This window comes from Myotis brandtii, unplaced genomic scaffold (assembly GCF_000412655.1).
Source record: "Myotis brandtii unplaced genomic scaffold, ASM41265v1 scaffold630, whole genome shotgun sequence".
In the NCBI taxonomy this organism is placed as follows: domain Eukaryota; kingdom Metazoa; phylum Chordata; class Mammalia; order Chiroptera; family Vespertilionidae; genus Myotis; species Myotis brandtii.
This window is the reverse complement of record NW_005370412.1, coordinates 2,858,653-2,875,805: the sequence shown is the minus strand read 5'-3', so window position 1 is coordinate 2,875,805 and position 17,153 is coordinate 2,858,653. Positions and strand designations below refer to the sequence as shown.

General features: G+C 49.0%; 1 protein-coding gene across 5 annotated transcripts; it reads left to right on the top strand.

Annotated features, from left to right (window-relative positions):
* The first annotated feature begins 924 nt into the window (after positions 1 to 924).
* TEX35 (testis expressed 35) lies at positions 925 to 16,850 on the top strand. Of its 5 annotated transcripts, XM_014528329.1 has the most exons (9): positions 925 to 1,036; positions 7,910 to 7,960; positions 8,576 to 8,644; positions 10,267 to 10,323; positions 11,910 to 11,969; positions 15,453 to 15,517; positions 15,732 to 15,924; positions 16,280 to 16,323; positions 16,597 to 16,850. In XM_014528329.1, exons 1-9 carry the CDS (start codon positions 1,001 to 1,003, stop codon positions 16,658 to 16,660), a joined length of 639 nt encoding a protein of 212 aa, XP_014383815.1. In that variant the 5' UTR covers positions 925 to 1,000; the 3' UTR covers positions 16,661 to 16,850. The 5 variants fall into 5 exon arrangements, with proteins under 5 accessions (XP_014383815.1, XP_014383814.1, XP_014383813.1 ...); XM_014528328.1 differs by lacking the exon at positions 16,280 to 16,323 and having other exon boundaries at positions 16,600 to 16,850; XM_014528327.1 differs by lacking the exon at positions 16,280 to 16,323.
* Positions 16,851 to 17,153: the final 303 nt, after the last annotated feature.

Here is a 17,153-nt window from a genome sequence, read left to right as displayed (position 1 = left end):
CTCCCCAAGGCTGCTATTTGAGGCCTCTCTTCAGGACTGCCAAGTAGAGGGAGGGGGAGGGGAGGCGCGGAAGGGATGGGGTTCCTCCATCTGCATTGTGCGTGAGGTCTGTGAACTTAGCTTTGTTAACCCCAGTTTTATAAATGTCAGTGGGAAATGCTGACATGGGACAGGGGCTGCCGTGGCTGGGACAGTCCACGCCTCTGGGGAGGAGGGTAAACGTGCTGGCTGCCTGGGTTCATGTCACAGCTCCCTCACCAGGCTCTCTGACTTCAGAAAATGCCAGCTCTGAGTTAAACAGTTTCTTCATCTGTAAAATAGGAATAATGATAGTGCCTACCTCTTAGGGTAGTTGTGTGGATTAAATAAACACATTCAAAATGCTTGGTTAAGACACTTTTATTACAGTGAATTCCCATATTCCTGGAGGTGAACCCTTGACCTAGTTCAAACCTGCAAGCAAGACTGGCAGGGTCTCCAGGCAATCACTGAACCAGAGAATCCAGGTCCACCGGCCCAGCGCCCTTCTCCAGGGTGACACAGTCCCCCCTTAGCAATGGGACAGCCCAGGGTCTCTATGCCTGAGCCATCCCGTTCTGCCACAAGGAAAGATGCTGCGTAGCCCCGGCCAACTTGCACAACTGTCTGGTATTCACCAAGCTGCAGGCAAGCTGTGGGAGGCAGCAGACTGGGGAGGCTGGGGTGCTTGAGCCGGGATTCACTCTCTTGAGAGCAGGTCTGAGAATGAGCCCAGAGGGGGAGGGGGATCCAAACAGAGGAAAGATATGGTGGTCAAGGGTTGATCCAGGGAATCTGGAAAAAGGGCTATTTCCTCCTGGAAGGACGGATTCGGAGGGTCTGGGAAAACAGGCATCCCTTGCTAGGCTTTCTTGTGATTCATAAATGTTGGGTTTTTTACAGTTTCAAGGCAAGACCTTCCCCGAGCAAAAGGATTACAGCTTGCTTTAGTGCCGTGTTCTGGAAGCTGAGGGATGACGTGATGGGTGATGATGGATCGAGGAAGAGGGAGAGACAGGTAATGTGATAGTTAATTTTACGTGTCAACTTGACGAAGCCACAAGGTGCCCAGGTAGTTGTTCAAACATGATTCTGTGTGTGTGTGTGTGTGTGTGTGTGTGTGTGTGTGTGTGTGGTGTTTCTGTGAGATGCACAGTTGAGTCGGTGGACTGAGCAAAGCAGAGTGCCCTTCCAATGCGGGCAGGCCCCCTCCAGTCCTGAGGAATGAGTAGAAATAAAGGTCAAATAGAAAGAGTTCTTCCTCTCTGTGGACTGTTTTGGAGCTGGGACATGTGTACTTGGACTGGAACTTACACCGTCGTCCCTCCTGGTCCCCAGCCCGCAGAGGGCAGATTGTGGGACCCCGTAATCCCATGAGCCAGTCCCTTGAAATAAATCGGTTTACAGGTAGGTAGACAGGTAGGTCTCCTGTTCGTTGTTTCTCTGAAGAACCATACAGGTAACCAAGTGGAAGGCAAAATAGAAGGCCTGTAGAAGGCCCTGGGGTCTGGAGGAAGGAGGCCCGCTGAGGTTCCCAGTGGGGTCAGCGAGGCGAATCTGATGGACCCCAGGCCAGCACTGCCCCTCCTTCCTGCGGACTCCAGGGCTTCCATGTTTCCAGTTCTCTGAGAGCTGAGGGAGGTCCATGTACAAACCCCAAACCCCAATGGTGGTTGCATTTATGAAGATCCCATGACAGGCACTCCTCAGAGATAATGCAGGTTTTGTTCCAGACCATTGCAGTAAAGTGAGTCGTAATCTTTTTTTGTGGGAGGAGGGTTTTGCCTTCAATTTGTAAAAAACATAATGTATGTGAAGCGCTAGAAAGCAAGGTCTACCTTTATTTCCTGAGGACCTCTGAGGACAGGCATGTGTTACCTGCAGACCCCTCTGACGTGGTGGATTGTCAGCTTGACGCACACACAGCTCAGAGGACACCTTGCTCTGTGCTGCTGGAGAATGTACAGATTTAAGCCCAGTCCAAACTGCCGTGTAGTGAGTCTGACAAGGCCAGATGAAGGTGAACGTGGGCCAGGTGGCGCAGGGAAAACTGCTTTGTATGCAGCACTCCTGCTGGGGCCGGCTAGGAGCCACGCTGAGGAGACAGGGCCCAGCGTGGAAGGGGGTGGTCCCACTGACGAGTGAGGGAGCCTGTCACCATCGTCATCTGAGGACCAGGCTGGTGTTGGTGCTGGGCACGCCTGTCATGTGGGGGGTAGCAGGGCCCTGCCTGGCTCCTGTGCTGGGGTTTAGGGAAGAACCTGGGTCTAGAGCAGTGGTTCTCAACCTTCTGGCCCTTTAAATACAGTTCCTCATGTTGTGACCCAACCATAAAATTATTTTCGTTGCTACTTCATAACTGTAATGTTGCTACTGTTATGAATCGTAATGTAAATATCTGATATGCAGGATGGTCTTAGGCGACCCCTGTGAAAGGGTCGTTCGACCGCCAAAGGGGTGGCGACCCACATGTTGAGAACCGCTGTCCTAGAGGAACTAGGGTACTAGGAAGCTCTCAAGGTCAGGAATGGGGTCCAGCAGAACACGGCAGAGAGCCAGCTCCAAGAACTGGGCCATGCCCCCCCCCCCCGGGCTCCCTCACCATATTGTAAGTGCCACTCTGTTGTCACCTCTGTCAGTGATGAGTTCTGTGGGCCAGGGCCCTGCAGAGTGCTTGGCACATAGCAAGTGTCCTGAACCAATAGGGGACTCGATGTGCAGTCCCTGCACAGTGACCCTGAGCTCCTCGCTGAGAGCTGGCCTGGCCCTGAGCCTGGACCAGGGAAGCCTGGCAAAAGGTGTGGGGCTGAGGGCGGGGCAGGCCCCAGCAGTCACAGCTCTCTGGATGGGTTATACTGTCACGGTTTTTAGAGGGGTGAGGACACAATGGAATCCCTTTTGTTTAATCAAGAATTAGGTCAAAATAGCCCTGCCCGTGTGGCCCAGTGGTTGAGCATTGACCTATGAACCAGGAGGTCACAGTTTGATTCCTGGTCAGGGCACATGCCCGGGTTGCGGGCTTGATCCTCAGTAGGGACATGCAGGAGGCAGCTGATCAGTGATTCTCATCATTGATGTCTGTCTGTCTGTCTGTCTCTCTCTCTCTCTTCCTCTCTGAAATCAATAAAATATGCTTTTTACAAACTTATAAAAAATAAAGTAACACTTTAGGGGGCTCGGCAAATGGGTGGCTTACTTCAGTGTTTGATTCAATGCAAGTGGTCTTCCCCAGGGAGCCACTTTCACAGAAGTTTTGCCACACAGAGGCCTCCCTCCTCAGCTTCAAGCTGGAGCCCAGGGCCCCAGAGGTTCCTTTGTCACATGGTCTGGTGCCTGCAGGAGGTCAGAGAGGTCTGCAGGCTGCCACACAGGCTCCAGCATGGGCCTGGAACAGACCAGCATTGCTGTATTACAAAGCCCTGGACCAACAGGGTCATTATTATAATCTCTGTCTCACTCTGCCAGTTCGCAGCTGCTGGGAGGTTTATCCCAGCTCCAGTGTCCACCGCAACCTTCCCTTTCAGACCTTCTCTGCTACCTCCCTTGTGTGCTAAAAACAGCAGAACGCTCAATCCAGTTTTCTTATGAGGGCATTTGTGATAAGACAGAGGAAATGCACTGGGAAGGTGTGGCAGAGATTGGCTACCTACTCCTTAAGCCCATTTTCTCTTATTCTTGGGAGAACCTTGGTCGCATGTCCCAGCATCCTTTGCAGTTGGGTGTGGCCTTGTGGTTGTGGTCTAGCCAAAGAAGTGGGAGTGATGCAGGCTGCTCTCAGGACCGAGGCTGGAACCCTCCCACGTGATCCTCGTGGCAACCATGCAGAAAGTACAGTTGAGAGCCAGCTCAACTGCAGGGGTTAGGGGTGCCAACCCCCCATGCAGTTTTCATTCCACGAATAACTTCTGACTCCTCAAAATGTAACTACTAATAGCCTGCTGTTGACAGGAAGCCTCACCATTAATATGTATCTTATATGTTATATGTATTATATACTGTACTCTTATAATAAGGCCAGACAAAAGAAAATGGTAAGGAAATCGTAAGGAAAACATTTACAGCACTGTACGTATTTATTTTAAAAAATGTGCATGTAAGTGACCCATGCAGTTCAAACCAGTGTTGTTCAGGGTCAACTATAATCCCTCAACAAGAGACATCCAAAGAGGATGCACCCAGTTTCATTGCTTCCGTGCTGAATGGGGATTTGGAGGTGTCCGATGTAGAGGGAAGGCTGCTGGGGACTAGGATGGCAGCTGTAGAGAGCCTGCAAGCCCATAGGCCGACAGAGCCAGGAGTATAGCTGCCCTCCTCTATTTGGACTCCACCAAGGAGGCAAAGGGACACCGGCCAAGCGAGGTGGCCAAGGGGCCATATTTGGCAGGAGCAGGAGCCTCTGATGGTTGGTGGCTCTTTATCTCCCACGCAGGCTGCTCTGTAACTGCCGGCTGTGGGCAGAGGAGCAGGTCCCCCTCGCTGGGTCCCGTGAGGCCCTGCAAACACGCCCCTGTCGTGCAAATGCACAGGAGGAAAAAGCCCGTAATCCTCACACAATACCTTCGCTCTGACGTGTCACTTACCGTTAGATATATCGAATTAGCTGGAGATTTACATTCTTCTGTTCAGAATATTATGTTTTGTTCCTGAAATAGAGGTCCTAGAAGTTCCCATGGTAGAAACTGGATCATTGTTCCAGAGAAACAATATAATAGGATTATGATTCTAGCCAAAATCGGGCACACTATTTATAGAGATGATCAGAAATTGCATAGTAACCAACGTGTCAACGAGCAAAGGTGACCGTCCTGATGTGGTAAAGCTTTATGAGGCGTCTGTAAATCAGTCAAGTAGGATAATGCAATAGCCAATCACATTAAATCTCTGGAAGATGTATGTGAGAGGTTCTGGGGTAGGAACCAGCGAGCCCCTCTGGCTGAGGGCTGTGCCCGACCGTGGGGGATGTTCCCAGGCTGTTGGGAGAGCCAGTCACCTGGGTCAGGTTCATCCGAGGGGCCCTGGAGAATACAGCCGACAGGATCCTGGGCAGCTTGATGACACATTCTGCCCCAGTCCAAGGCCTTTAGAACGCTGGGCCACCCAGTGGTCAAATAGGCCCTACAGCAGGGGTGACATTCATGTTCTCTGGGCTACATGTGGCTGAGCTGGGCTTCATCGTAGCCCAGATCCTGGGATTCTGTCCCCCTGCAATCACAAGAGACCAGACTCAGAGGCCTAAGGCCAGTTTTCAATCCCTTCTTCCCCTCCAGCCTTTCCACACAACTCTGTCTTCAAGAAGCTGAAAACCCTTGGAAAGGAAATCAGTGGCGTCGTTGGAGAAGAGAGACGTGTGGCTGCCTCTGTGTCTCTGTTGTGAATGCTCCTTTTCCACCAAATCCAGTGGAACCTGGGTGGGCGTATGCTCCTGGCCCCATACCAATGGGTGTTGCCAGGGACGGGGGTTAGGAAGAGCGGAGCTGGCGTCTTCAGGAGGAACTGCCCCCAGCTTGCAGGGAACAGTTATGCTGCAGCAACACCCAATGTCGCGGTGTCGCCCTAGTGCTTTGTGCAGTGGCGACATCTTAAGGAGAAGGAAACGTGAGACGCCTCCACTCAGGTTTGTCAAGCGGATTTCCTGAGCCCTCCCAGAGCGCATCCATGACGACAGTGAGGCATTGGGAGCCTGATGGTGAGCACCGGGAGAAGGCACAGGCCTGGAGCTGTGGGTCTCGTTAAATGTCTGTCCAAACGATGGTGATTTACGTGTGTAATTCATAGAGCAGTTTCACTAGGAGACCTTGACTTCTTTGAACACCCCGTTTCCTGGTGTGTAGGCCATGGGCTCATGGGATCTGCTCGGCTAGAAGGAGGCCCAGGGAACAGCAGCTCAGCCCAGCCAAGCAAAGGCAGGGAGATCTGTGGCCACAGCGAGGAGGAGATGCTGCCACATCCGGTAACTTCAGATGCAGCCAGTCAGTTTCACGGGAGTGGCACGCTCAGGCCCTGGGGTTTTCAGAAAGCTGCGTGAGGGTGAGGGGGCTGGGAGGCTCCCCACCACTCCCTCCCTCCCCACCCTGAACAGAGTGACAGTCATATTCTCCTTTGGTTGTGGCAGAGTAAGAGCAAGGGCTGTCACCAGGTTGGGGGCTGTGAAATAACCCCCAGGAAATGCAACAGAAAGGCCGCAGGTGGCTCCCAGGAAGTCCCAGTGCTCGCGGCCTCTGGGCGGGACAGGCGCAGGCAGGGTTGGAATGGCGGGAGGTGCAAGGAGTCATTGCGAGGTGTGTTGTGGCATGGACTTCACATGCAGTTTGCGTTGGTTCCTGCACCCCTGTGCTGTCTGTCCTCTATTCCCAAACTGGCCTTTTTGGAAGCAACTAGTATTCTTTAGAATCTGCCCCCCCCCCCCATCCCTGAGGCTTCTCACGTTTAGCATTGTCCACGGGTGACTTCTTGCCACAACCCTCTTCCAGGATGATGGAAGAAGCAGGAGCAGAGACTGGTGGTGGGGAGAGGGGACAGGGCCAGCCGTGCAGTCAGACAGGAAGTCAGAACTCATCCTGCCGAGACTGAAGCTGCCCCTTCTCTGATCGCCCCCACAGGACAGAAAAACCCCGGTTAGCACGGTACCTGCACCTTGGACCAGAGAGGCTTCTCAACCCAAGACGGCTTCCAGTCCGAGGGAGGGTCCATCCCCGTCAGGAGAGCATGGCAGAGGGAACTGTGGGCTCCGGAAGCCAGTGTGCGGGCAGACACCTCCTCCTGGTCTACTCAGCAGGGAGACGAGCCTACTGGGGAGGAGCCAGCAGTTCTTGCTTCTCCTGACGTGTGCCTTGTGCCTCGGCACAACAGGCACGGTCCCGCTGGGTGGACTTTGCAGGACACCTTCCCCCACGCGGCAGGCAGACCTGAGTCCCTCATCTCAGTGGCCAAGGCGCCCCAGGCTCAAAGCTGCGGTGACACTCCAGGGTGGCATGTGGGTCCTGGGCATTGTGACCTCAGCTGCTCCACACACAGAGGTGGTCACCCTGCCCTCACCTGGGCCTGCAATCTGCATAGGACAGTGGCCTGGTCACAGGGCCCGTCGTGAGGAGGTTGGGAAAAGAACACTCTGGCCTCCTCCATCATGTCGGCCAAGAAGGCAGAACTGAAGAAAGCAAACCTGGTAAAGGAGAAAGAGCTGGACCCTGGGGGGCCTCTGAGCCCCCATGAAGGGAGGACGGGTCGGGGTGGGTACAGAGACCCCTGATGAAAGCTGGGCTTCTCTTTCTCTGTCGGAGCATGAAGTGACCGCTTAGCCCAGAAGGAGGGTGGGACTGATTCCTGGCCTCGATCTGGGAAGGCAAGCAGCCTCAGCTGGCTCCTTCGGGGACAAGGACCCATAGTACCAACCCCACCCTACTACTCCCGAGGGCATGACCCCACCCAGGCCTGCGCCAGGCCCGCATCTAATGGGCATGTCTAAGGTGTTCAATAACTTTATTATATAAACATAATTATCTTCCTCACTTTACAGATGAGGAAATGGAGGCCAGAAAAACTAAACAGCTTGCCCAAGTTGGCATGGCCAGTAGGGAGGACAGCTGAGATTAGAACCTGAGTCTGCGCTCCTGAAATAGTACTTATGTGGCTTCTTAAAGTTCCCGTAAAATTCCTCTCCGCCCAGACACCCCCAGCAGGGAGAGAGCTGCCTGCTGAACGGGCAGGTGATGCTCATGAGAGATGTGTAACAGCAGGACAAAATTGGAGTTGTCCTGAGTCGGGGGCTGGGGGACATGTGGGCTTGGGCTCAAGCACAGTTGGACAGGCAGGGCCGTGTGAGGGTCCTCCTGTCAGGGCCCGGGGGTAGCCACCCTGGTCCTGATGCTTGTATCCCAACTGCTTCTCTCCGCAGAGCAAGAACTACAAGGCAATTTGCCTGGAATTGAAGCCAGAGCCGATCAAAGTAAGAAGCTCTTTGAGCCCATGCCAGCACCCAGGCCTGAGAGCTGTGGGGAGCTGACCTGGAGTCAGGGGTCATTCGCTTTGCTGTGGCCAAGACCTGTCCCAGGTGCTGGGGGTAACTGAGAGACAGACAAGCTCTCTGCTCTCATAGAATGTCACACTAGTGACTAATCAGATAAATGCACAAATCAGGAAACAAAATCAGTAGTGTTAGTGCTATGTAGAGAATTAAAACAGGGAGATCTTACGGGGAGGCTGCTGTAAATCAGGGGTCAGGATAGGCCTCTCTTTGCGCTGAGAGCTGAAGGATGAGACTCTGGTCACTCAAAGACTAAGGAAGAGCACTGTAGGTCGAGGAAGCAGCTGTGCAAAGGTACTGAGGCAGGAGTGAGCCTGGCTGTTCAGGGACAGAGCTGAGGCCCAGGAGGGGAGTGGAATGAGAGGAGCTCAGAGAGAATTGAAGGATGGAGGAAACTGCTGCACAGGTGGGGCCACCAGCTCCCCTCTGTCTACCCTGGCTGGGAGGGAGGAACAGAAACTCGGGGTGATCTCTCCTGCCTTATCTACCCCACACCTGCCATTTCCAATACCCTGTGTTTCTGGTTTTAATCAACAGACATGTGAATACAAAAGAATTAAACCAGAAGGGCCATTTACCAAAACGGGAGGGACGAGGGAGCTAAAGGTAGGTGTTTGAACCCAGGCTGCAGGGGTGGGGTCAACCCAGTGAAGGGGGGCTGGGCAGCTGAACAACTTCCATGGGGGATAAACTGTGGCAGCGGGCCCTGTGACTCCATTCTCTTCAGTTCTTTTGGTTTGTTTCCTTTAACTCTTTATTGTGAAACTAGAGGCCCAGTGCACGAAATCATGCACCAGTGGGTCCCTCGGCCTGGCCAGCGGGATCAGGCCGAAACCGGCTCTCAAACATCCCCTGAGGGGTCCCAGATTGCGAGAGGGCACAGGCCACAGGCCAGGCCAAGGGACCCCACTGATGCATGATTGGGGCTGGGGACAAGGGAGGTTGGCCAGCTAGAGAGGGACCGCAGGAGGGCTCCAGGGCATGTCCAGCCCATCTTGCTCAGTCCTGATCAGTTGGACCCCAACAGCAAGCTAACCTACCAGTTGGAGCATCTGCCCCCTGGTGGCCAGTGCACGTCATAGAGAATGGTTGAGCGGCCTTAGCATATCATTAGCATATTATGCTTTAATTGGTTGAACGGACGACCAGATGACCAGACACTTAGCACATTAGGCTTTTATTATATAGGGTAATTTCAGACTTAGAGAAAAGTTTCAAAAAATGACACAATGAATTCTAGTATACGCTTTGCCCAGATTCCCCAAATGTTGGCATTTAATCATGGTTCTTTCCCTCTATCTCATATATTTATATATTCACACACACACACACACACACACACACACACATACACACACACACATACACACACACACAATGAATATATATATTTCCTGAACTATTCGGGAGCATGTTTCTCTCAAATTTTGGTATAAATTTCCTAAAAAACAAGAACACTCTCTTATATGGCCAGTAATATTATCAAATATCAAAACCAGGAAATTAACTTTGACACAGTATTCATCTACAGCCTTTATTCTAATTTCAACAATGACCCCACTAATGTCTTTCATAACAAGAGAAAAAACAGCCTTTTGGTCTGGGACCCAATCTTGGATCACACATTGCATCCGGGCTCTGTGTCCCTTGGCCTCCTGTCACCTGGAACAATTCTTCAACCTTTATCTCTTGGACACTGGCATATTTTAGGATTAGAGACCATTCATTTTGTAGAATGAGCCTTATTTGGGGTTGTTTGTACATTTTTGGCAGCCATATTCCAGAAGTGTCAAAGGCACATGATGTCTGGATGTCCCACTCTCTCCTGTTTTCTTTCTTTTTTAAAACATATTTTTACTGATTTCAGAGAGGAAGGGAGAGAGAGAAAAAGAGGTGTGGGGGACAGAGAAACATCAATGATGAGAGAGAATCATTGATTGGCTGCCTCCTGCATGTCCCCTACTGGGGATCAAGTCCACAACCCCAGGCATGTGCCCTCACCAGGAATCGAACCGTGACCTCCTGTTTCTTAGGTAGATGCTCAACCACTGAGCCACACTGGCCGGACTCTCCTATTTTCTTAATAGCCTCCTTTCTCTCCTCCCTGATGGGAAGTCTCTCTGTCCTTCCTTATCCACGCCGCTGAATCTTTTCTTTCCTCCTTTGGCACTTGCCCTTCCATCCAAGACATTTCTTTACTCTTCCTCTTCCCAATTTTATTTCCTCAGAATGATCTCAGGGAGGTGAGAGAAGAGCTCAAGGAAAAGATGGAGGAGATAAAACAGGTAACAGGATGGGACTTTCCAGAACTTGAAGGTGAAGGGTAGCTTCCAGGAAAGTGCAGTGCCTGACTTTGAACAGAGAAGGAAATCACGAGTTGCACGGAGAAAGCACTCCAATAAACTCAGCCCAAATCCCCTAGAGCAGTGGTCGGCAAACTGTGGCCCCTTGAGTGTGGCTCTTCCACAAAATACCACGTGCGGGCGCACACGTACAGTGCGATTGAAACTGCGTGGCCACACTCCAGAGGCCAAAGAGCCGCATGTGGCTCGCGAGCCGCAGTTTGCCGACCACGGCCCTAGAGCATTTAAGTGTCGGGCAGCTTAGGATAATTACTAGTATTTGTTTGATGCTTCAACCCAATGATTGAGTGATAAGGACTCCTAAGGTGTCTTAGGGATAAGGTTGGGGAGATATAACTTCAGTGACAGAGAGGGGCTGATTGGAATTTGGGGGCAGTCGGGACCAGTTCAGTTTTTCTTACTCACCTCCCCTTAGCAAGCTGCAGAGCAAGACCTCTTCTTCTCTTGTTTCCTTGATGGGACAACCTAGAGCAGGAGTGGGCAACCTTTTTGTGAGTGCATGCCAAAACCAGCAAAATCTCTGACTCAAAATTCTTCTGCATGCCAACCCTAATTTTTTGAGAACATGTTACGCCTACTTGATATTTCTTAAGGTGTACATATGTGAAGAACCTTGAAGAAAGAATAAAATTCATTCGAGCGACAAAAACACAGTATATGATGATGAAAAATACATTTATTTTTTAATGTATACATGTACACTGATAGTCCGACAGAAAACTTTATGACTCCGTTTGATATTATCAGTGGGACTTTTGCTGCTGCATCACTGATGACAGAGATTTTACATCAGGTTTATATTTCGTGACCTTCAGAGATATGCATGAGCTACTACTTTCATCTGTCAGGCTACTCCTATTATGAGACTTAACAAAATTCATCACTGAGAACAAAGATTCACAAGCGTATGTGGATGAAACCAAAACACTGGTCGGATCTAGGAAGGCAGGGAGAGTTAAGGCAGAGGCATAGAAATTGCTCTTCCCCTCTCTCGTCAATCCATGTCTATGGTCTTTAAGATAACTTGTTATGTAAAATTATTTATCTAAGATGCACCTACACTGAATTTATCTGAAAAATAAAGTCGATATTAAGAAAAAATTGTAAATGGAAGATTATAAGAGAGGGTTTCGCATGCCAGCAAAAGTTACTGGTGTGCCATGTTTGGCATGCATGCCAGGGGTTGCCCACCCCTGACCTAGAGCATCCTTACAAAGAAGGGGAATGCTCATGTGAGAAGGTGTCGCTGCAGCTGTGGTCTGAGCTCCACATGGAAGCCTGGCAGTGGTCAGATCTAAGTTGTGCCAAGGCTGGTGGTGGTGGTGACTAGATTCTAACTGCACCCTAGTCCCTTCCCTGACCCCTTGAGAAGAAAGTGGCTTTAATGGGCCATGATTAGTCCATTCCTTGAGCTTCATCCAGCTCACTCCAGCAGAGCAGCTGTTGCCCTTTGCTTAAAATGACTCCACGGTCAGTAATATAGGCTCTGTGTCTTTCTTCCTTGTTAGATAAAATGTGTAATGGACAAGGATTTTGATAAACTCCAAGAATTTGTGGAGATTATGAAGGTAAGCATTTACATGGGCCAGTACCATCCTAGGATTTGTGGAAGGTGATACCAGGCCCTGCCCCAAATTCTATTGCAAGGAAGAATTTACAGGTGAGTAACAAGCTAAATGATAACTGTATGTCACTTTATTAAGAGTTTAGAGATGTGAGTAATGAAGGTGGGCTGGAGTAACCAGAAAAGTCCTTACAGAAAAAGTGAGTCTTCTGGTGCCCTGCAGGCTGCTTTGAAGGCTTAATGCAAATCTAACCAAAAGCCCAATAAGATTATTTTTGAACTCAATAGTCACTAAGAGGATCATCTAGATACTAGAACCGTGGTTCTCAGACTTTGGTGTGTTGCAGAACCACCAACACAAGTAAACACAGCAAAGCCTGAGTCCTATTTCGATGGGACCTGCAACTACCCCTACTGGATATTAAAACTCATTATAAAGCCACAATAATCAAGTTACGGTGGAACAGCCCAAGGATAACCAGCACAGAGAACCCTGTAAGAGCCTTTCTGCCTGGGTACAATGAGGATACTTGTGAGGATTCCTAAAATTCACATGCCCAGGCCCAGGACCAGATTAACAGGCTGGGGCACAGTTGTGATGCTCTCCCCGGATGAGAACCGGGTCCTCAGCACCTCTGCAGCAGCTACTCACCTGGCTGCACTCACCTGAACTGTGGCTCTGACCTGCCCCCTCATACCCAGGCTGCACCCCATAACAATTGCATCAGAACGTCTTGGGATGAGGTCCAGGGTCAGTAGTTTTTAAAGCTCCCCATGTGATTCCGTTGTAACTCAAGTTTGGGAACCTTCCTCCCAGCTCTATAACATTTAAAATACAATGAGAATTTTTTTTAAAGGTCAGCGAGAAGGAAAGGATTATGTAATATTAACATTGCATGATTATATGAAGAAAAGACTTAATTCACTTAACTCTGTAAACTGAAATAGTCTACAACATGAATTTAAAAAACAATAAGGAGAAAGTGTGTATAAGTATTTAACCAGATGTTCTAAGCATAAATACAATGGGAGAAATCACAAAAGATATATTGATATATTTAACAATATTTTAAAAATTTGAAATTATCACAGAAAAGCACCATAAACAATTAAAAAGCCAACAACAGTTTTGGAGAAACAATTTTTTTTCCACAAATATGATAGGCATAGACAACAGGTTTTTTATCTGCAACATATAAAGTTCACACAAATCAATAAGAACCAGAAAGAAAAATGGGAAAAGGGCAGGAACAGATAATCCACAGAAGGGAATATAACTAAAAAGCAGTAAGCATTAAAAGAGTTTACCTCATGGGTAATCAAATAAATGCAAATGAAAACAATGATTAGATTGTCACATTCAAACAAGCAAAGTTTTAATTTATGGTAATTATAGATAAGATAGGAATGCTTTCGTACTGCTGCTCAGAGTTCAAGTATGTACAAAACTGAAAAGGAATTAGACTATAAGTATCAAAAAGCACTTAAACCCCTTGACTTATCAGTTCCAGTTCTCAGAACTTAACCTCTGAGAATAACCAGAAAAATCTGGAAATAACCACAATTTTAACAGTAGAAAAATAGGCAAATAAGTTATGGTATATTCATATATGGAAAATTAGGAACTGTTAGAGACAGTACTTAGGAAGAATGCTTGTAATGAGAAGTAAAATAGGCAAGATACAAGGCATGTGTACAGGCTGAGCTCAACTAAATGGGAAAAAATGGGTAAATGAACATATAGAAAAGGGACTGGAAAGAAATGTGCCAAAAGGGTTATTGTTATTTCTAAATGAGGACAATTTTTTCTTTTATATTCCTCTGTGTTATCCAGATTTTCTGCAAAGGGCATGTGTTAATTTCTTTGGTAAAATGCAGGCACAGTGAGTGTTTTGTTAGTGGGTAGGACTGGGCATGAAAGGCACACAAAGGAGGCTATTTCGGGCGTGGGCACAGCTTGCGCACAGCATGGAGGCAGGAGGAACATGAAGCGTATCCCAGTCAGTGGGGAGATCAGTCATAAAAGTGGGATCATTTGGGGAAACTGTGAGAAATAAAATGGAAGGGGCACCGAGGAAGTGGGTAATGAAGGCTTTTGAAAGACAGGCAGACCGGCTGGGACTTGGCTGTGTAAGCAGTAAGGGGCTTCTGGAGATTCTTAATCAAAGAACATGCTACGAGCAGCATTTCAGAAAGCTGAGCCGGCAGCTGTTTGCAAGGTGGCCTGGGGACCCTGGGGAGCAGGGAGGGGTCATCTGGAGCAAAAATATCAGACAGGAAGCCACCCAGCTCAAGGTGAAGAAAGCTGGACCAGGTGTAGAAAGGAAAGGGTGAATCTGAAAGAGGTATCGAAGGAAAAACAACATTCTTGGTGACTGATTCAATATAGAAAATGAAAGAGGAAAGCATCCATGATGACATCAAAATTTTAATCTGTGTAATTAGAAGAAAGTGGTGACAATGACAGGGGTGGTTGGGAAATAGAACTAATTTAGAAGAGAAAATGAGGTCAGTTTGGGATGTGAGGAGTTTGAAGTGGTGGTGAGACTTATAAAAATATGGGATGTTTGACTCTGATTTTTTGAACCCAGGGGAAATTTTGACTTCAAGGATATTTTAACTCTACTTATGAATATGAATATTTTATTCAAAATTTATACTAACATTTAAAAATGCTTTTCAAGAAGGTATTTTTTGAAATCATCTCCACCCAGACAGTTTTTACTGCAGTTCAGTAAACTGTTTCCCAATCTTTCATTTTTTATTAAAATTATTTTCCTCGAAACAAATTATTTTTCATTTATACTTTATGATGTTTGATCATAACAAATATTATGTCAATAACAAATATTGTCTCTGATAACATCTGCCATCTCAGAAATTCTTTTGTGACCACTATTCCTATCTAGTTCTCCCAGGTCAATTTATCTAAACTTTGCTGAGATTTTACTGTCCTTTCAGTTCTTAGTAAATAATGATTGTGAGGTGCCATTTGAGCTACTATCAGTTTTGTGTTGTGTTGACCATTTCTATCAGGAATTGAGAAAAAGATGGAGCAGACAAATATGAACTATCAGGGTGTGTGGCAGGGCCAAACGTTGGGGTCAATGTTTCTTTGGGGAGGGGGGTTTCACACAATTTGTTTTCTTGGTTCTGTCATTTTATAGGCATGAACCAAGGCAGGTAATGGTTTCATCTAAGTGTGAATTCAGATAAATCACTTCCTGGCCTCTGACTCACCTGGAGACTTTGGACAAGCCCCTGATGACTCTACCTATTGCTCAGCCTAATCATGGAATGGGGGAGGGGGAAAAGGGAGGCAGCCCATGTCAGCTTCACACCATAAGCCCCCTCACGCAAGGCTGGTGAGATTCTGAGGAAGTATGATGCCGAGGTGTGATCTCTGAGTGATTTTCAGAGAGGCAGGAGGAGAGGACTTCAAAAGCCCTTCAAGATGTAGGGTCTAGCTTTGAATTCTCTCTTGAAGGAAATGCAGAAAGATATGGATGAGAAGATGGATGTTTTAATAAATATACAGAAAAACAGCAAGCTGTAAGTATAACCTGCACCCATATCTCCTCGTTTCTAAAGAATCTCCCCCTTCATGTTGCTAAATGTCCAGTCTTCAGACCCTTCGAGGAGCTGTCTTGCTTTCTGTGGCCCCAATGGCTAGGAGTCAAGGCCTTCCACGGCCACCTGTGCTATGGGTATCTCCTTGTCATGTTGGAATTTGTCTCCCCAACTCTGCTCCTCCCTGACTCCCCAGTCCCCTTAGAAGAGGACCAAAGGAGCATCAGGAACTCAGGCAGATAGGAAAGCCTGACACAGACTCACAGCACCGGCTCAAGAAACTGGAGGGAGTTGAAGGAGCATCGCTTTCTATTCACAAGAAGAATATGGCACTACAGAAACTCAAAAAGGACCCACTGGACTCCCTTCATCAACGTGGGACCTGCTATGTGAGTGAAGCTTGCCACCCCCCTTGCTGGGAGCTGTACCCTGGGCTCCTGCTGCTGCCTCCCCTCCCCCTGGGCCCTCCTGACTCTGGAACCTTTGGCCGTAAGGATTGCACCCCTCTGCGGTCCCGGGAAGGCCCTGGAGCCTGAAGTCCTCTCTGGGGTCTTGCCCTATAGGCCTGGGGAGAGTCCTAAGTCATGACCAAGTAGGTAGGACTCAACCCTGGATGTGTCTGCCCCAAGTGCCACTGTATTGTTCTGTCCTTTCCTATAGCAAAACTTGACGAGGTGCCCAGCAGTCTGGCCATCTTGGACCAGGGAAAAATGATCTTTCTTGTGCTGTTTCTGTCCTCTACAGGAGAAATGTATGTTGTGTGCCCTAAAGAACAACCACAATCAGGGGTAGGTAGATCCATACAAGATGTGCCTGGTCTTAGTCGGGTGCCCCGTCATCCCTAAGGCAGAGGCTCAGGCTGCAATTGCATCAGACCTTACCTGTGCCCACGCAGGCTCTGCCCCCACCACATCCACTCAGTCTTAGAGAACGTGGCACCAGGAAGGAGGACTGGGTAGCCTAGCCTGGAGGCGGCTGCCTGGAGGCTCCCGTGGAGGGGAGGGTGCTCACCAACTGCTGACCTGATCTTGCCTCAGGTTCCTGCCTTTCTCCCCGTCTAGCAGGAGACTTCCACACCAGGGCTGGGCACCCTCCTCATCCTTGGCATCTGGAGCTGCATTCTGATGTACCTGTGCTTCAACCTCTACATGACCGAGGACATGCTTCCAACTTAGTGCTGCCATGGAACCCACCAGAGCTCCAGTTCCTCCTCCCCCAACTCCTTGAGCTGTACAGTAGAGGCTTGTTGCCCCTTCCATACCACCCCGCCCCAGGCCTCCCGCCACCCGGATTAAAATCTTCATTGAAAGCCAAAGGGGGTGTCACCAAACTCGAGTATGCAGACTGTCACTTCCTTTGTTCTCCAGTCCCTCTTCCTGCTTCCTGGTGGATTAGTGGGAAGTTCTGTTTTGGTCATCCTTGGGGTCATCCCCCCTCCCTGCTGTCTCCCTCTGTTCCACCTTATTCTGCAAAGGCCCCAGGTCAGAAGAGAGGGGAGGCCCGAGAGATATCAGACACCTTCCTGTGTAGTCACAGGAGACACCCCTACCATCCTGTCCAACCATTCCTTCCATCTTCGTGGCTCTTGCATTGTATGTGTGTGTTGAGGGAAACCTGA

What these genes read in the sequence shown, in the direction of transcription:
- TEX35 (XM_014528327.1), top strand. Translation starts at nt 1,001, where the DNA reads ATGGGTGATGATGGATCGAGGAAGAGGGAGAGACAG. An exon ending in AATTTGTGGAGATTATGAAG is followed by an intron (nt 11,970 to 15,452) that starts GTAAGCATTTAC and finishes TCTCTCTTGAAG; the next exon opens with GAAATGCAGAAAGATATGGA. An exon ending in ATACAGAAAAACAGCAAGCT is followed by an intron (nt 15,518 to 15,731) that starts GTAAGTATAACC and finishes CTGACTCCCCAG; the next exon opens with TCCCCTTAGAAGAGGACCAA.